Raw genomic sequence first — 20,746 nt, 5'->3', positions numbered from 1 at the left:
ATCCCAGTGCTCCCATCATCCACCCCAGTGCTCCCAATGCTCTCAGTGCTCCCAGTACCCACACAGTGCTCCCAACACCCATTTCAGTGCCCCCATCATCCACCCCAGTGCTCCCAGTGCTCCCAATGCTCACCCCAGTGCTCCCAGTGCTCCCAGTGTCCACCCCAGTGCTCCCAGTGCTCCCATCATCCATCCTAGTGCTCCCAGTGTCCACCCCATTGCTCCCAGTGCCCACCCAGTGCTCCCATCGCCCACCCCAGTGCTCCCAGTGCTCTCAGTGCTCCCAGTGCCCACTCCAGTGCTCCCAGTGATCCCATCACCCACCCCAGTGCTCCCAGTGCCCACCCAGTGCTCCCAGTGCCCACCCCAGTGCTCCCATCATCCACCCCAGTGCTCCCAGTGCTCCCAGTGCCCACCCCAGTGCTCCCAGTGCCCACCCCAGTGCTCCCAGTGCTCTCAGTGCTCCCAGTGGCCACCCCAGTGCTCCCAGTGCCCACCCCAGTGCTCCCAGTGCTCCCCGTGGAGGGGCAGGGGCAGTGGGTCTGATTTCCCCCCCCAGCTGTGTCCCCCGCACGGTGTCACAGGGGCGTGGGGGTCGCGTCCCCCGGGGCCATTTGTCACCAACCAGCAGCGACCGCCGCCATTTGCATATTGATGAACTCTAATGAGGGGGGGCCCAGCTGCTGCTCCCGACCTCGTTAACGTGCTAATTAGTGCCGCCCCTGCACCCCATGGACAACCTGAGCACCCAATGGGCAACCCCAGCACCCAATGGGCAACCTGAGCACCCAGTGGGCAAACTCAGAACACAATGGGCAACCCCAGCACTCATTGGGCGACCTCAGGACCCAATGGGGCAACCTGAGCACTCATTGGGCAAACTCAGCACCCAATGGGCGACCCCAGCACCCAATGGGCAACCTGAGCACTCATTGGGCAAACTCAGCACCCATTGGGCAAACTCAGAACACAATGGGCAACCCCAGCACTCATTAGGCGACCTCAGGACCCAATGGGGCAACCCCAGCATTCAGTGGGCAACCCTAGCACCCAATGGGCAACCTCATCACCCAATAGGAAACCTCAGCACCCAATGGGGCAACCCCAGCACCCAATGGGCAACCTCAGCACACAATGGGCAACCCCAGCAGCCAATGGGCAATGTCAGTACCCAGTGGGTAAAACCGGCACCCAGTGGGCAAGCTGAGAACACAATAGGCGACCTCAGTGACTGTACAGGCAACCTCAGCACTTAATGAGGCAACCCCGGTACCCAATGGGCAACCTCAGCACCCAATGGGCAACCTCAGCAACCAATGGGCAACATAAGCACCCAATGGGCAATGAGAGCACCCAATGGGCAACCCCAGTGCCCAATGGGCAACCTAAATACACAACGGGCAACCTCAGCACTCATTGGGCAAACCTGGCACCCAATGGGCAACCTCTGCACTCAATGGGCAACCCCAGAACCCATTGGGAAACCTGAGCACCCAATGGGCAAACTCAGTACCCAATGGGCAACCTGAGCACCCAGTGGGCAACCTCAGGACCCAATGGGCAACCCCAGCACCCGCTGGGCAAAACCAGCACCCAATGGGCAACCTCAGCACCCAATGGGCTGCCTCAGGAACCGATTGGCAACCTCAGCACCCATTGAGCAATTCCAGCATCCAATGGGCAACCTCAGTACCCAACGGACAACCTGAGCACCCAGTGGGCAACCTCAGGACCCAATGGGCAACCCCAGCACCCGCTGGGCAAAACCAGCACCCAATGGGCAACCTCAGCACCCAATGGGCTGCCTCAGGAACCGACTGGCAACCTCGGCACCCATTGAGCAATTCCAGCACTCAATGGGCAACCTCAGCACCCACTGGGAAACTCCAGCACCCACAGAGGTGCCCCCAGCTCCCCAACCCCACCGGAGGGTGCCCCCCATGAGAAGATGGAGGTGGCAGCCTCTCCCCAGCGAGCCCCACCAGGGCGGTTAATGAGATGCTAATGAGATGCTAATGAGGTGCTGTGATTGCCCTGAGCGCCATTGTCACCGAGATGGGGGGGGGGACACAGCCCCCGGGTGGGGGAGGGGCCACCTGGGCCTTGTCTGGGGGGAGGGGCGAGTGTGACAGCCGGGTGTGCCCGGGGGGGCTGCGTGTGTGTGCACACACGTGTTTGCACATGCACATACATGGTCACGTGTGTGTGTCTTTGTGCGCGTGTCGACGTGCACGCGTGTGCAGGGGGTGTCTGTGCGCGTGCACACGTGTGTCTGCTTGTGCGTCCGTGTGCATCCATGGATCTCCCGCACACGCGTGTCACATCCGCAGACCTTCATCCTCAGCCCCTCATCCTCGGCTCCTCCAGCTCTTGGGCTCTTTATCCTCGTTCCTGGGTCTCGTCCCCTGCTCTTCATCACCCTCCTCGTCCCCCGTCCTCATCCTCATCCTCTGTTCCTTGTTCCTCACTCCTCGTTCTCGGCCTCAGCTCCTCATCACCCTCCTCATCCTCAGGTCTCGTCCTCTGCTGCTCGACCCACAGCCCGGCCTGGGCCTTTGGGCCTTGTCCTTATCCTTGTCCCGTTCCCATCCCATCCATCCCATCCCACCCCATCCATCCCATCCATCCTATCCCATCCATCCCATCCCACCCCATCCATCCCATCCCATCCCATCCCATCCCATCCCATCCCATCCCACCCCATCCCATCCCATCCCACCCCATCCCATCCATCCCATCCCATCCCATTCCGCCCCATCCCATCCCATCCCATCCCACCCCATCCCATCCCATCCCACCCCATCCCATCCCTCCCCACCCCATCCCATCCCATCCCACCCCATCCCATCCCTCCCCACCCCATCCCATCCCATCCCATCCCATCCCATCCCATCCAATCGTGTCCCCATCCGCATCCCATCCCACCCCTCCCATCCCCGTTCCTGTTCCCCCCGCCATTCCCGGGGATTTCCCGGTGTTCCCCCCGCTCCGGGGATCCCCCCTCCCCCCTTTACCGACGTCACCCCGCAGCCTCGTGACGCCCCCCCCATCCCCACCCCCCCCCATCCCCGCTAGGGGGGGGTCCCGTTCCCCGCCCCCCGGGGCGGCGCCTCCTCCGCTCCCCCCTCTCCCCGCCCCCCCCGCCGCTCCGCTGCCCGCTCTCGGGCTCCGCCGCTTCCTCCCCCCCCCCCCATTCCCGCCCCCCCTCCCCTCCCCCCCCCGGGCCGCCGTTATAAGCGCGGTGGCGGATGCGGGAGCGCTCACACGGCCCCGACCGAGCGCGGCGGCACCGCCCCCCCCGCCGCCCCCCCCGCCCCGCCGCCGCTGTCCGGTGCTGACCGGGGGAGCTGTCCGCGGCGGGCGGTGCTGAAGCGGCGCTCCCGACCCCCCGGCCCCACCGCCCCGGTCGCGGCCCCGCCGGTCCATGCCCCGGCGCGGGGGGCGGTCGCCGCTGCCCAGCGCTCCGGGAGCCGCCGGGAGCGGCCCTGCGGAGACGGCGGCGGCGGCGGCGGCTGCGGGCGGCCCCGCACCGGAGCTGGGCGGCCGCGCCCGCCGCCGCACAAAGCCGTAGGCTCGGTTTAACACCCCCCTCCCCCCCCCCCTTACCGGGGGGGGCCCCTTTGTGGCGGCGGGGCCGGGCCCGGGCCCCGGGAGGAACCATGCCCAGGTCGTTCCTGGTGAAGAAGGTGAAGATCGATGACTTCCCCGCCGGCCTCGACGCCCCGTACGGCAGGACCCGGGCGGATTTCGGTTCCCGGTTACACGACAAGGGTAAATACCGGGGCGGGGGGGCGGGTTGAGAACCGGGGGCCGGGCGCATTCCGCCGCGCCGCCCGCCGCCACCGGCCGGGCCGAGCGGAGCCGAACCGGGCCCGAGTAGAACCGAACCGGCCCGAGTAGAGCCGAGTAGAGCCGAACCGGGCCCGAGTAGAGCCGAACCGGCCCGGGTAGAGCCGAACCGAGCCCGAGTAGAGCCGAGTAGAGCCGAACCGGGCCCGAGTAGAGCCGAACCGGGCCCGAGTAGAGCCGAGTAGAGCCGAACCGGGCCCGAGTAGAACCGAACCGGGCCCGAGTAGAGCCGAACCGACCCGAGTAGAGCCGAATAGAACCGAACCGGGCCCGAGTAGAGCCGAACCTCTCCGAGTAGAGCCGAACCGGGTCGAGCAGAACCGAACCGAGCCCGAGTAGAGCCGAACCGGTCCGAACCGGCCCCGGCGCTGCCTTTTGTCTGCCGGTGCCAAGTTCAAGGGCAAGCGCAGCCGGAGCCCCCGGTCGGGCCCGGCCTTTGTGCGGAGCGCGGCCCCGGCCCGGGCCCGGTGCGGCGGCGGCTGCGGCGCGTTGCGTAACCGGGACCGAACCGCCGCAGCGCGGCCCGGCCCGGCACGGCCCCGCTGACCTTGAGCGGCACCGGGGGCAGCGGCGGGCAGGGCCGGGAACAGGGACAAGAATGGAGGCAGGGACCGCGGTGGCACTGGGGACAGGGATGCAGGCAGGGACCGGGACAAGGATGCAGGCAGGGACGGGGACAAGGATGGAGGCAGGAACAGGGACAGGGACCGCGGTAACGATGGGGACAGGGATGCAGGCAGGGACCAGGATGCAGGCAGGGACGGGGACCAGGATGCAGGCAGGGACGGGGACAAGGATGCAGGCAGGGACCGCGGTAGCGCTGGGGACAGGGATGCAGGCAGGGACCGGGACAAGGATGCAGGGACAGGGACAGGGACAAGGATACAGGCAAGAACAGGGACAAGGATGGAGGCAGGAACAGGGAAAGGGACCACGGTAGCGATGGGGACAGGGATGCAGGCAGGGACAGGGACAAGGATGGAGGCAGGGACCGCGGTAGCGATGGGGACAGGGATGCAGGCAGGGACAGGAATAGGGATGGGGACAGGGACAATGTCAAGGGGCTGTGGGCAGGGACAGGGACAAGGAAAGGGACACGCATGGGGGACTGTGGACAGAACCGGGGGTGCGGGGCTGTGGGCAGGGACACGGTAGGGACGGGGATGGGGGTGTGCAGGCAGGGACAGGGACAAGGACAGGGATGCAGGCAGAGACCAAGGTAGGGATGGGGACAGGGAGAGGGACAAGGATGGAGGCAGGGACTGGGATAGGGACAGAGGTGGGGACAAGGACAGTGTCGGGGTGGCAGGCAGGGGCAAGGGTAGGGACGGGGACAAGGGTGAGGGTCTGCAGGCAGGGATGGGGCTGCGGGCAGGGACGGTGATGGGGACAGGGACACTGACAGGGACAAGGGAAAGGAACAAGTACAGGGGACTGTGGACAGGGACACCCTAAGGGGACTGTGGGCAGGGACAAGGGGAGGGACAGGGACAGGGCTGGGGACTGCGGGCAGGGACAGGGACAAGGAAAGGGACAGAGACAGGTGGCTGTGAGCAGGGACAGGGACAAGGGTACGGACAGGGACAAGGACGGGCGCTGTAGCTGGGGACAGGATGGGGACAGGGACGGCAACAAGGAAAGGGACAGAGACAGGTGGCTGTGAGCGGGGACAAGGACGGGACAGGGGGCAGGGACAAGGACGGGACTGCAGGCAGGGACAGGGACAGGGACAGGGACAGGGATGGGGACAGGGACAGGGATGGGGACAGGGGCTGTGGACAAGGACGAGGACACGGGAAGGGCCGGGGTTGCAGGCAGGAGGACGGCGAGGTCAAGGGCAGGGGCGCGGGGACAAGGGACAGGGTGGGCACCGTCTGGCAGGGACGTGGGGTACGGGGCAGGGTGCAGGCAGCGGGTGCAGGCAGCGGGGTGCAGGCAGTGGGGTGTAGGCAGTGGGGTGCAGGCAGTGGGGTGCAGGCAGCGGGTGCAGGCAGGAGGGTGCAGGCAGGAGGGTGCAGGCGGGGGGGTGCAGGCAGTGGGGTGCAGGCAGGAGGGTGCAGGCAGTGGGGTGCAGGCAGGGGGGGTGCAGGCAGTGGGGTGCAGGCAGGAGGGTGCAGGCAGTGGGGTGCAGGCGGGGGGTGCAGGCAGGAGGGTGCAGGCGGGGGGTGCAGGCAGGGGGTGCAGGCAGGGGGGGTGCAGGCAGTGGGGTGCAGGCAGGAGGGTGCAGGCAGTGGGGTGCAGGCAGGGGGGGTGCAGGCAGTGGGGTGCAGGCAGGAGGGTGCAGGCAGTGGGGTGCAGGCAGGGGGGGTGCAGGCAGTGGGGTGCAGGCAGGAGGGTGCAGGCAGTGGGGTGCAGGCGGGGGGTGCAGGCAGGAGGGTGCAGGCGGGGGGTGCAGGCAGGGGGTGCAGGCAGTGGGGTGGAGGCAGTGGGGTGCAGGCAGGAGGGTGCAGGCAGTGGGGTGCAGGCAGGGGGGTGCAGGCAGGAGGGTGCAGGCGGGGGGTGCAGGCAGTGGGGTGCAGGCAGTGGGGTGCAGGCAGGGGGGTGCAGGCAGGAGGGTGCAGGCAGGGGGTGCAGGCAGTGGGGTGCAGGCAGGGAGGTGCAGGCAGGAGGGTGGAGGCAGTGGGGTGCAGGCAGGAGGGTGCAGGCAGTGGGGTGCAGGCAGGGGGGTGCAGGCAGGAGGGTGCAGGCGGGGGGTGCAGGCAGTGGGGTGCAGGCAGTGGGGTGCAGGCAGGGGGGTGCAGGCAGGAGGGTGCAGGCAGGGGGTGCAGGCAGTGGGGTGCAGGCAGGGAGGTGCAGGCAGGAGGGTGGAGGCAGTGGGGTGCAGGCAGGAGGGTGCAGGCAGTGGGGTGCAGGCAGGAGGGTGCAGGCGGGGGGGGTGCAGGCAGTGGGGTGCAGGCAGGAGGGTGCAGGCAGGGGGTGCAGGCAGTAGGGTGCAGGCAGGAGGGTGCAGGCGGGGGGTGCAGGCAGTGGGGTGCAGGCAGGGGGTGCAGGCAGGAGGGTGCAGGCAGGGGGGTGCAGGCAGGAGGGTGCAGGCAGGAGGGTGCAGGCAGGAGGGTGCAGGCGGGGGGTGCAGGCAGGGGGTGCAGGCAGTGGGGTGCAGGCAGGGGGTGCAGGCAGTGGGGTGCAGGCAGGGGGTGCAGGCAGGAGGGTGCAGGCAGGACTCCCCCTCGCGGCGGCACCAGGCCCGTTCTTGGGGTGCCCCTGACCAGCTGTCCCCCTTCTCTCCCGCCCGCAGGGTACATCAGCGAGTACATGGCGCCGTCGGCCTACGAGGGGGACGGCGAGGCCGCGCTGAAGGTGCCGTCACCGGCCGCCATCTACCCCGGCGGGCGGGGGGACTACGGGCCGGGGGACGCGGACCCCCCCGACAGCCCCCAGTCGGGCATGGCGGGCGGCTACATCAACGGCGACGCGGCGGTGAGCGAGGGCTACGCCGTGGACGCCTTCTTCATCACCGACGGGCGCTCCCGGCGCAAGACGGCGCTGGGGCCGGGGGCCGGGGCGGGGGGGCCGGCGCCGCGGAGCCTCCAGCGCCACACGTGCGGGGAGTGCGGGAAAACCTACGCCACCTCCTCCAACCTGAGCCGCCACAAACAAACCCACCGCAGCCTGGACAGCAAAATGGCCAAGAAGTGTCCGACGTGCGGCAAGGTCTACGTCTCCATGCCGGCCATGGCCATGCACCTGCTGACCCACGACCTGAAGCACAAGTGCGAGGTGTGCGGGAAGGCGTTCAGCCGGCCCTGGCTGCTGCAGGGCCACATGCGCTCGCACACCGGGGAGAAGCCGTTCGGCTGCGCGCACTGCGGCAAAGCGTTCGCCGACCGCTCCAACCTGCGCGCCCACATGCAGACCCACTCGGCCTTCAAGCACTTCAAGTGCAAGCGCTGCAGCAAGACCTTCGCCCTCAAGTCTTATCTCAACAAACATTACGAGTCCGCCTGCTTCAAAGGGGCCGGGCCGCCCCCGCTCAGCCCCCTGCGAGGGTGAGCTCCGGGGGGCTCGGGGACGCTGAGCCCCCAACGCTGGGGGGGGCGCGGGGGTCGGTATTGGGGATGATGCGGGGGATGGGGGATGCGCGGGGTGAGAGCGGGGGGTGGTCTTGGGGTGCACGCTGAGATTGGGGTGCACGCTGAGATTGGGGTGACCGCCTTTGCACGGGGGCCTTGAGCCCGTGGTGCACCCCAAGACCTGGGTGACCCCCTTTGCGTGGGGGCCTTGAGCCCGTGGTGCACCCCGAAACCATGGTGACCACCTCTGCGTGGGGGTCTTGAGCCCGTGGTGCACCCCGAGACCTGGGTGACCCCCTCTGCGTGGGGGCCTTGAGCCCGTGGTGCACCCCAAAATCAGGGTGACCCCCACATCCTTCCGTGGGTGTCCCAGCCCTGGGGTGCACCCCAAGGTGGAGGCGAACACCCAGTCCTTGTGTTGCGTGGGTGGCCCAGCCCTGGGGTGCACCCCGAGACCTGGGTGACCCCCTTTGCGTGGGGACCTTGAGCCCGTTGTGCACCCCAAGATCAGGGTGACCCCCATGTCCTTCCGTGGGTGCCCCAGCCTGGGGTGCACCCCAAGATCAGGGTGACCCCCCCCGCCCCGCATGGGCGCCCCTATCTCATGCAATAGACTAATCCAGGGTGACCCCCTGATCCTTCTGTGGGTGTCCCAGCCCGTGGTGCACCCCGAGATCAGGGGGACCCCCTTTGCGTGGGGGCCTTGAGCCCGTGGTGCACCCCAAGGTGATCCCCCCCCCGGCATGGGCACCCCTATCTCATGCAATAGACTAATCCAGGGTGACCCCCATGTCCTTCCATAGGTGTTCCAGCCCTGGGGTGCACCCCAAGGCCAGGGTGACCCCCCCAGCCCTGTGGTGCACCCCAAGATTGGGGTGACCCCCTTTGCGTGGCTGCCTTGAGCCCGTGGTGCACCCCAAGATCAGGGTGACCCCCACGTCCTTCCGTGGGTGTCCCATCCCTGGGGTGCACCCCAAGATTGGGGTGACCCCTTTGCATGGGTGCCTTGAGCCCGTGGTGCACCCCAAGGTGGAGGCGAACACCCAGTCCTTGTGTTGTGTGGGTGGCCCAGCCCTGGGGTGCACCCCAAGATCAGGGTGACCCCCCAGTCCTGTGGTGCACCCCAAGATCGGGGGGACCCCCTTTGCGTGGGTGCCTTGAGCCTGTGGTGCACCCCAAGGTGACCCCCCCAGCATGGGCGCCCCTATCTCATGCAATAGACTAATCCAGGGTGACCCCCTGATCCTTCCGTGGGTGCCCCAGCCCTGTGGTGCACCCCGAGATTGGGGTGACCCCCCCTCCCCCTTGCATGACCCCAACCATGGGGTCACCCCCCTTTCTGTATGGGTGCCGTGACTCTGTGATGCACCCCGAGATCAGGGTGACCCCACGTCCTTCTGTGGGTGCCCCAGCTTGGGGTGCACCCCCAGATCAGGGTGACCCCCACGTCCTTCCGTGGGTGTCGCAGCCCTGGGGTGCACCCCAAGGTCAGGGTGACCCCCCCACCCCCCGGCATGGGCACCCCTATCTCATGCAATAGACTAATCCAGGGTGACCCCCATGTCCTTCCGTGGGTGCCCCAGCCTGTGCTGCACCCCAAGATCAGGGGGACCCCCCCTCCCCATGGCGTGACCCCAACCATGGGGTCGCCCCCCTTTCTGTATGGGTGCCGTGACTCTGCGGTGCACCCCAAGATCAGGGCGACGACCCCAGGCGTGGGTGCCTTGACCCCCTGGTGCACCCCCAGATCAGGGTGACCCCCCCCCGGCATGGGCGCCCCTATCTCATGCAATAGACTAATGCAGGGTGACCCCCTCATCCTTCCATGGGTGCCCCAGCCTTGTGGTGCACCCCGAGATCAGGGTGACCCCCCCCATTGCATGACCCCAACCATGCGGTCACCCCCCTTTTTGTACGGGTGCCACGACCCTGTGGTTGCACCTCAAGATCAGGGTGATGGCCCCAGGCATGGGGGGGCTGGTCTTGTGGTGCACCCCAAGATTGGGGTGACCCCCCTCCCCACCTTGCATGGGTGCCTTGACCCCCTGGTGCACCCCAAGATCAGGGTGACCCCCCCCATCCTTCCGTGGGTGCCCCAGCCCTGTGGTGCACCCCAAGATCAAGGTGACCCCCACATCTTTCTGTGGGTGCCCTGGTCCTATGGTGCACCCCAACATCGGGTACCCCCCCCCTTCCACGGGTGCCACGACCCTGTGCTGCACCCCAAGATCAAGGTGACCCCTCATCCTTCCATGGGTGCCCCAGCCCTGTGCTGCACCCCAAGATCAGGGTGACCCCCCCCTCCCCATTGCATGGGTGCCCCCCATCACGCCATAGCCCAAGCCAGGGTGCCCCCCTCCCCGCATGGGTGCCTTGACCCCGTGGTGCACCCCAAAACCAGGGTGACCCCCCCCTCAATGCATGGGCGCCCCAACCCCTCCAGTGCCCCCGAAACCAGGGTCCCCCCACTTTGCATGGGTGCCCCAGCCCTGTGCTGCACCCCAACATCAGGGTGACCCCCCCCTCTTTGCAGGGGCCCCCTCGGGGTCCCCCCCCCCGCAATAAGCCCCCCCCGCACGGCACAGCGATGCCCGGGCAGTTTTGGGGTACCCCGCACCCCCCCGCTGCAGTACCTCTGCCTGGGGACCCCCCTTATGGGGACCCCCCCGGGCACCCCCACCCTGGGGACCCCCACCCTTTAGGGTACCCCCCCGGGTACCTCCCCAACCTTACACGGGTACCCCCCCAACCCGGGGGGTCCCCCTAACCCGGCGCCCCCCCCCACCCCACCCGGGGGTCTCCCCCAAGACCCCCCCCCCCCCCCCAAAAAAGGGGGCGCCCTGCCTCCCCCCACCAGGGGGCACCCCCGGGTTGGGTGGGGGGTCCCCCAGGGTGTCCCCCCTCGCCCCCACTGGGGGGCGCCCTCCCCGAGAGCACAAACGGCCCCACCGGGCCCCTCCCCCTTTCCCCTCCCCCCCACCCCCCGGGATTTTGGCGCCGCCCCCTCCCCCTCCTCCCCTCCCCGCCCCCCAGCGATGCCAAAGTCTTTGTCACTTTTGGGAGGGACTGACGGGAGGCGGAGGGGGAGGGGGGAGGGGAGGGGTGTCCCCCACCCCCCCCCACCTGGGGGGGACTCTGCATGCAAAAAACTGCCCCGAGCCCCCCCAGTATTTTCCATCTATGCCAATTTTTTGGACGCTTTTCTTTGTTTTGGAGCCGAATGAGCGAAACCGTTGAGTTGCCAAACTGTAGATAGCGAGTCCCAGGGCAATATCCTCTCCGTAGGAGTCCGGTTCGGAACCTCTAGAGCAATAATTAACGTAATTAACGTCGTGCATGGTCTTTCCTGTCCGGAGCAATCCTAATCACTCATTAACCAGGGATCAGGTCCATTTGAACCCAGTATCTTCATAGCGACGAATATCAGGGATGATGCCAGAGTAGCGCTAGACGCCCCCCCCCGCCCCCAACCCCGAATGCACTGACCCGCCTGCACCCCCCCCCAACCTCCGAGACCCCCCGAGACCCCCAGAGCACCCACAGACCCCCCCGGCCCGTCCGCGGCACCCAGGGGACACACGCGTGTGTGCGGATACACGTGTGGGCATGGACGCGCTGTGTGCACACACGGACACACGGACGCGCTATGTGTGCACACACGGACACACGGACACGCTATGTGTGCACACACAGACACACGTGTGCACATGGACATGCTACATGCACACACACACAGACACACGTGTGCACACAGACACACTACATGCACACACAGACACATGTGTGCACATGAACATGTTACATGCACACACAGACACACATGTGCACACACAGACACACGTGTGCACATGAACACGTTACATGCACACACAGACACACATGTGCACACACACAGACACACGTGTGCACACACAGACACACGTGTGCACACACAGACACACGTGTGCACACACAGACACACGTGTGCACATGAACACACTACATGCACACACACAGACACACGTGTGCACATGGACACACTACGTGCACACACACACACACAGACACACGTGTGCACACACACAAACACACGTGTGCACATGGACATGCTACACGCACACACACAGACACACATGTGCACACACACAGACACACGTGTGCACACACAGACACACGTGTGCACACACAGACACACGTGTGCACACACAGACACACGTGTGCACATGAACACACTACATGCACACACACAGACACACGTGTGCACATGGACACACTACGTGCACACACACACACACAGACACACGTGTGCACACACACAAACACACGTGTGCACATGGACATGCTACATGCACACACACAGACACACATGTGCACACACACAGACACACGTGTGCACACACACAGACACACGTGTACGCACACACAGGCACACGTGTGCATACAGACATGCTACAGACGGACACACACAGACACGCTACATGCACACGCACGCGCACACAGACATACTACATGCATGTGCACACAGACACATGTGCACACAGACACACTACATGCACACACACACACAGACACACATGTGCACACACAGACACACGTGTGCACACACACAGACACACGTGTGCACACACAGACACACGTGTGCACACACAGAGACACACGTGTGCACACACAGACACACGTGTGCACATGGACACGCTACATGCACACACACAGACACACGTGTGCACATGAGCACGCTGTGTGCACACACACAGACACATGGACACGCTACGTGCACACACACACAGACACACGTGTGCACACACAGACACACGTGTGCACATGAACATGCTACATGCACACACACAGGCACACGTGTGCACATGGACACGCTACATGCACACACACACAGACACATGTACACATGGACACACTACATGCACACACACAGACACACGTGTGCACATGGACACACTACATGCACACACACAGACACACGTGTGCACACACAGACACATGTGTGCACATGGACACGCTACATGCACACACAGACACGTGTGCACACACAGACACACGTATGCACATGGACACTCTATGTGCACACACACAGACACACGTGTGCACATGGACATGCTATGTGCATACACACAGACACACTACATGCACACACACGGACGCTACATGCATGTGCACACAGACACACGTGTGCACACAGACATGCTACGTGCACATACACAGACACACTACATGCACATGCACACAGATACACGAGTGCACACGGACACACTATGTGCACATGCATGTGCACACACAGAGACATGCTACATGCACATGCATGTGCACACATACACACCTGTGCACACAAACACACTACATGCACACACACATGGACACGCTACATGCATGTGCACACACACGGACACACGTGTGCACACAGACATGCTACATGCACACACACGGACGCACTACATGCGTGTGCACACAGACACATGCGCACACAGACACGCTACATGCACATGCGTGTGCACACACACACAGAGACACACTACATGCACATGCACACAGAAACGCGTGTGCACAGACACGCTACATGCACTTGCACGCACATACACACACATGCTGCATGCATGTGCACACAGACACACGTGTGCACATGGACACGCTACATACACTTGCACACACACACACACACATGCAGCATGCATGTGCACAGAGACACACGTGTGCACACGGACACGCTACATGTACACACACACGCTACATGCACACACACGGACATGCTACCTGCACATGCATGTGCACAGACACGTGTGCACACATATACACACATGCACACAGACACGCTACATGCATGTGCACACAGACACACGTGTGCACACAGATACGCTACATGCGTGTGCACACAGACACACGTGTGCACACAGATATGCTACACGCACACACACATGGACACGTTACATACACACATAGACACACTACATGCATGTGCACACAGATGCACGTGTGCACAGGGGCACGCTACATGCACGTGCATGTGCACACACAGACACACTACATGTACACGCGTGTGCACACACACAGACACACTACATGCATGTGCACACAGACACACGTGTGCACACAGACACGCTACATGCACATGCATGTTTACACGGACACGCGTGTACACAGACATGCTACATGCACGTGCATGTGCATACACACACACGCGCACAGACGTGCACACAGACCCGCATGCACACCAACACACGTGTGCACACAGACACACTGCACAAACACGCATGTGCAAACAGACACATGCACACATACACGTGTGCACACAGATGCTGCACGCGCACACAGATGCTGCACGCACACACGTGTGCACAGACGCATTGCACGCACACGCAGATGCACACGGACGCGCAGCACAAGCACGCGTGTGCAAACACACACATCCGCGCACACACGGACACGCTGCACGCACGAGTGTGCGCGTACGCATACACACGCCTGTGCGCACACACACATTGCACACACAGACGCTGCGTGCACGTGCGTGTGCATATACATACGAACTGCACGCACAGACGCTGCCCACACGCGTGTGCATGCAGACACACACGTTTGCACACAGACATGCTGCACAAATGCGTGTGCGCACACACAGCCACACTACGTGCACACGTGTGTGTCTACAGACACGCTACACACATATGCACACACTGAGCTTGTTGCACACACGTGTGTGCACACTGCCCGCATTGCACAGGCCAACCATGCCACGTACACACGCATGCAGAGTCTGAGCTTGTTGCACACACATATCCATGCTACACACCAAGCTTGTTGCACACACGTGTGTGCACATGCGTGTGTGCAGCCCATGTCGTGCACACCGAGCGTGTCGCAGACGCTGCACACGTGCACATGGTGCCTGCACTACATGTGTTGCACACACGTGTGCACGCTGTGTGTTGCACACGCCACCAACCCTGGACACACACGCACACACACGCAGAGGCTGAGATTGTTGCACACGCATCAACATATTGCAGACATTGCACACACGTGTGCACACTGACCACGCTGCACACCCCGAGCACATTGCAGACACCGCAGGCATCGCACACCCAACGCGTTGCACACCCCCCCCACACACACACACGCGTGTGCACACTGCCCACATTGCACACACCAAACACGCTGCGGGCGCTGCGTGTGCGCACGCTGCCCGCTTTGCACGCACACACCGAGCGTCTTGCAGACGCCGCACCCACGCCGCACACACGCAGAGGCTGAGCTCGCTGCACACACGCTGCGTGTGCACACGTGTGCACGCTGCCCGTGTTGCGTGCGCTGCACGCAGACGCCGTGCGCACGCCAAGCGTGTTGCACGCACTGCAGCCGCTGCGCACCGAGCACGTTGCACACGTGTGCACGCCGAACATCTTGCACGCACGCACACGCTGCAGACGCGCGTGCACGTTGCACACCTGCAGGCGCTGCACGCGTGTTGCACACGCTGTGAACACGCGTGGAGCGTGCAAACAGCCGGCGCTGCACACGTGTGCACCTGGAGCCCCCTGCACACACCATGCACAACGCACGCACTGCACGCACTGCACGCACTGCACACAAACGCCGCGCACACCGTGGCGAGCACAGTGCACACTGCAAACAAGCGGCGCAAGCGCTGCGGGTGCTGCAGACACTGCAGGCGCTGCAAGCACTGCAAGCACTGCACACGGCGCAAACACTGCGCACGCTGCAAACGCTGTGCACGCTGTACAGCATGGACACTGCGCGCACTGCACACACTGCACACACTGCACACTGCAGACACTGCATCCGCTGCACCCACTGCAGACACTGCATCCACTGCACACACTGCACACTGTAGACACTGCACCCACTGCAGACACTACACACTGCAGACACTGCATCTACTGCACCCACTGCACACTGCAGACACTGCATCCACTGCACACAGCGCAAACACTGCGCACGCTGCAAACGCTGTGCACGCTCTACAGCACGGACATGGCACTCACTGCACACACTGCACCCACTGCACACACTGCACCCACTGCACACTGCAGACACTGCACACAGCACAAACACTGCAAACGCTGCAAACGCTGTGCACGCTGTACAGCACGGACACTGCACCCACTGCACCCACTGCATCAACTGCACCCACTGCACACACTGCACGCTGCAGGCGCTGCAAATGCTGCAAACGCCACAAACGTTGCAAGCGCTGCAGATGCTGCAAACACCACACACGCCGTACACCACAGACACTGCAAGCACTGCAGACACTGCACACACAGCGCAGGCTGCAGGTACCGCAGCTGCTGCACCCACTGCAAGTGCTGCACACACTGCCCAGGCTGCAAACGGTGCAGGCACTGCAGGCACTGCAAGCACTGCAGACACTGCACGCATTGCAAACAGTGCAAACCACACCCACTGCACCCACTGCACTCATTGCACACGCTGCAGGCACTGCAAACAGCGCAAACCCTGCAAGCACTGCAGACGCTGCACACGCTGCAAACAGTGCAAACTGCACCCACTGCACTCATTGCACACGCTGCAGGCACTGCAGATGCTGCGCACACTGCAGACACTGCAAACTCCGCAAGCACTGCATGTGTTGCAAGCACTGCAGGCACTGCAAACACTGGAAACGCTGCGAGCACTGCACCCACTGCACCCATCACACACACTGCAGGCATTGCAGGCACCACAGACACTGCAAACACTGTGGACACTGCAAACAGTGCAAACTGCACCCACTGCACTCATCGCACACACTGCAGGCACTGCAGGCACTGCAGGCACTGCAAACAGCGCGAACCCTGCAAGCACTGCACGTGTTGCAAGCACTGCAGGCACTGCACACACTGGAAACACTGTGAGCATTGCACACAGTGCAAACAGTGCAAACTGCACCCACTGCACCCACTGCACTCATCGCACACGTTGCAGACACTGCAGGCACTGCACACACTGCAAACCCTGCAAGCACTGCGGACACTGCACACGCTGCAGACAGTGCGAACTGCACCCACTGCACCCACTGCACTCATCGCACGCGCTGCAGGCACTGCAAACAGCACAAACCCTGCAAGCGCTGCATGTGTTGCAAGCATTGCAGGCACTGCACACACTGGAAAGGCTGCGAGCATTGCACACAGTGCAAACAGTGCCAACTGCACCCACTGCACCCACTGCACTCATCGCACACACTGCAGGCACTGCAAACCCGGCAAGCACTGCATGTGTTGCAAGCACTGCAGGCACTGCACACACTGCAAACCTTGCGAGCACTGCGGACACTGCACACGCTGCAAACAGTGCCAACAGCACCCACTGCACCCACTGCACTCATCGCACACGCTGCAGGCACTGCAGACACTCCAAACACTGCAAGCATTGCATGTGTTGCAAGCACTGCAGGCACTGCACACACTGCAAACCCTGCAAGCACTGCGGACACTGCACACGCTGCAGACAGTGCCAACTGCACCCACTGCACCCACTGCACTCATCGCACACACTGCAGGCACTGCAAACAGCGCAAACCCTGCAAGCGCTGCATGTGTTGCAAGCACTGCAGGCACTGCAAGCACTGCAAACCCTGCAAGCACTGCGGACACTGCACACGCTGCAAACAGTGCCAACTGCACCCACTGCACTCATCGCACACACTGCAGGCACTGCAGGCACTGCAAACAGCGCAAACCCTGCAAGCGCTGCGGACACTGCACACGCTGCAAACAGTGCCAACTGCACCCACTGCACCCACTGCACCCACTGCACCCACTGCACCCACTGCAGGCACTGCAGGCACTGCAGGCACTGCAGACACTGCAAACAGCGCAAACCCTGCAAGCATTGCATGTGTTGCAAGCACTGCAGGCACTGCACACACTGCAAACCCTGCAGGCACTGTGGACACTGCACACGCTGCAGACAGTGCAAACTGCACCCACTGCACCCACTGCACTCATCGCACACACTGCAGGCACTGCAGACACTGCAAACAGCGCAAACCCTGCAAGCGCTGCGGACACTGCACACGCTGCAAACAGTGCCAACAGCACCCACTGCACCCACTGCACTCATAGCACACACTGCAGCCACTGCAGGCACTTCAGACACTGCAGGCACTGCAGACACTGCAAACACTGCAAACAGCGCAAACCCTGCAAGCGCTGCACGTGTTGCAAGCACTGCAGGCACTGCACACACTGCAAACAGTGCCAATTGCACCCACTGCACCCACTGCACCCACTGCACTCATCGCACACGCTGCAGCCACTGCAGGCACTGCAGGCACTGCAAACACTGCAAACAGCGCAAACCCTGCAAGCGCTGCACGTGTTGCAAGCACTGCAGGCACTGCAGGCACTGGAAACGCTGCGAGCACTGCACCCACTGCACCCACTGCACCCACCGCACCCACCGCACCCACTGCACCCACCGCACCCCCAACCCGCCGCGGGCCCCCCCGTGCCCCCCCTGTCCCCCCGGCCCCCCCGTTGCCGCCGTCCCCCGTCCCCCCCGTGCCCCCCAGCGCTGGCCTCGCTCGGGACCCCCCGGCCGGGGCGCGGGCGGCGGCACCAGGGGGGGGTCCCGGCCCCCCCCCCCCCCAAATCCACCCCCCCTCCCTCCCCCAGACCCCCCGAATTCAGGTAGCAGCAGCAGGACCGTAGAAGCTTCGCCCCCCGCCCCGTGAGCACGGGGGGGGTCCCGCAATGGGGTTCCCAAATGGGGGTTCCCCGGGTGGATCGGAGCCCTGCGGCCCCCCCGCCCCCCACGGCGCCTTTGCCTGGGGGGGGTGGGTTTTTTTTTGAGGATTTGAACGTTGTTCCAGGAAATAAATAATAATAATAATAATAATAATGATAATAATAATGATAATAATAATGATACTACTACTAATAAGCACAAAAAGGCACCGGCCGCTCCGCACTTCACGAGAAAAAGGGAAAAGTAATAATAATAAGAATAAAAAAGTTAAAAAATGATCGGTGTCTGGGGGTGAATTTGATGGGGTGGGGTGGGATGGGGTGGGATGGATGGGATGGGATGGGATGGGATGGGATGGATGGGATGGGATGGATGGGGTGGGATGGATGGGGTGGGATGGATGGGGTGGGATGGGATGGGATGGATGGGATGGGGTGGGATGGGGTGGGATGGGATGGGATGGATGGGATGGGATGGATGGGATGGGATGGATGGGATGGGATGGGGTGGATGGGGTGGGATGGGGTGGGATGGGATGGGATGGGATGGATGGGGTGGATGGGATGGGATGGGATGGGATGGATGGGGTGGATGGGATGGGATGGGATGGGATGGGAATGGATGGGATGGGATGGATGGGATGGGATGGATGGGATGGGATGGGGTGGGGTGGGATGGGATGGGATGGGATGGGATGGGATGGGATGGGATGGGGTGGGGTGGATGGGGTGGGATGGGATGGGATGGATGGGATGGGATGGGATGGGGTGGATGGGGTGGGATGGGATGGGATGGGATGGGATGGATGGGATGGATGGGATGGGATGGGGTGGGGTGGGATGGGATGGGATGGGATGGGATGGGGTGGATGGGGTGGGATGGGATGGGATGGGATGGGATGGATGGGATGGATGGGATGGGATGGGATGGGATGGGGTGGATGGGGTGGGATGGGATGGGATGGGATGGGATGGGATGGGATGGATGGGATGGGATGGATGGGGTGGGGTGGATGGGATGGGATGGATGGGATGGGATGGGATGGATGGGGTGGGATGGGATGGATGGGGTGGGATGGATGGGATGGGATGGATGGGATGGGATGGATGGGGTGGGGTGGGATGGATGGGGTGGGGTGGGATGGATGGGATGGGATGGGATGGGATGGGATGGGATGGGATGGGATGGATGGGGTGGGATGGGATGGATGGGGTGGGGTGGGATGGGATGGGATGGGGTGGGATGGGATGGGATGGGATGGGATGGATGGGGTGGGGTGGGATGGATGGGATGGGATGGATGGGGTGGGGTGGGATGGATGGGATGGGATGGGGTGGGATGGATGGGGTGGGGTGGGATGGGATGGGATGGGGTGGGATGGGATGGGATGGGATGGATGGGGTGGGGTGGGATGGATGGGATGGGATGGATGGGGTGGGGTGGGATGGATGGGATGGGATGGATGGGATGGGATGGGGTGGGATGGATGGGATGGGATGGGATGGATGGGGTGGGGTGGGATGGATGGGATGGGATGGGATGGGATGGGATGGGATGGGATGGGGTGGGATGGATGGGATGGGATGGATGGGGTGGGGTGGGATGGATGGGATGGGATGGGATGGGATGGGATGGGGTGGGATGGATGGGGTGGGATGGGATGGATGGGATGGGATGGGATGGGATGGGATGGGATGGATGGGGTGGGATGGGATGGGATGGGATGGGATGGGACGCAATCAGTGGGGTGGGATGGATGGGATCTGTGGATGTGGGATCAGGGAATGTGGGATGCGGGCCCCATAACCTGTGGGTCGCTCTCAGCTCTGGGTCTCAGAGGCGCTTTCTCATTCTCCATTAACCTGGGACTGCAGGAGCTCTTGATATGTACATAGTACCCTATATAGATATAGATATGTGTATGTATGTATGTACGTATATACACACACCCCATTTATATACACCCATATCCCATATACACACATATACCTCATATATATATATATACATATGCCCCATGTATATATACATATATACCCCATATATATACACACATACCTCATGTATATGCACATAGTACCCCATATATATATATACACATACACACACACCCCATATATATGTACCTATACTCCATATACATGTACACACACCCTCTTTATATACATATACCACATATATATATA

General features: G+C 62.9%; 1 protein-coding gene across 1 annotated transcript; it reads left to right on the top strand.

The window, feature by feature from the left end:
• The first annotated feature begins 3,307 nt into the window (after nucleotides 1-3,307).
• SCRT1 (scratch family transcriptional repressor 1) lies at nucleotides 3,308-7,908 on the top strand. The gene is made up of 2 exons (XM_071805527.1): nucleotides 3,308-3,771; nucleotides 7,085-7,908. The coding sequence occupies exons 1-2, from the start codon at nucleotides 3,660-3,662 to the stop codon at nucleotides 7,837-7,839; spliced, it is 867 nt and encodes a 288-aa protein (XP_071661628.1). The 5' UTR covers nucleotides 3,308-3,659; the 3' UTR covers nucleotides 7,840-7,908.
• The last annotated feature ends 12,838 nt before the right edge of the window (nucleotides 7,909-20,746 follow it).

This window comes from Patagioenas fasciata, chromosome 2, assembly GCF_037038585.1.
Source record: "Patagioenas fasciata isolate bPatFas1 chromosome 2, bPatFas1.hap1, whole genome shotgun sequence".
NCBI classification, from domain to species: Eukaryota; Metazoa; Chordata; class Aves; order Columbiformes; family Columbidae; genus Patagioenas; species Patagioenas fasciata.
This window is presented reverse-complemented; position numbering and strand designations above follow the sequence as displayed.

Excerpts from the sequence above, each read along its gene's own strand:
- SCRT1 (XM_071805527.1), top strand. The coding sequence starts at position 3,660 with ATGCCCAGGTCGTTCCTGGTGAAGAAGGTGAAGATCGATGACTTCCCC. Across the intron at positions 3,772-7,084 it reads TTCCCGGTTACACGACAAGG|GGTACATCAGCGAGTACATG; the intron begins GTAAATACCGGG and ends TCCCGCCCGCAG.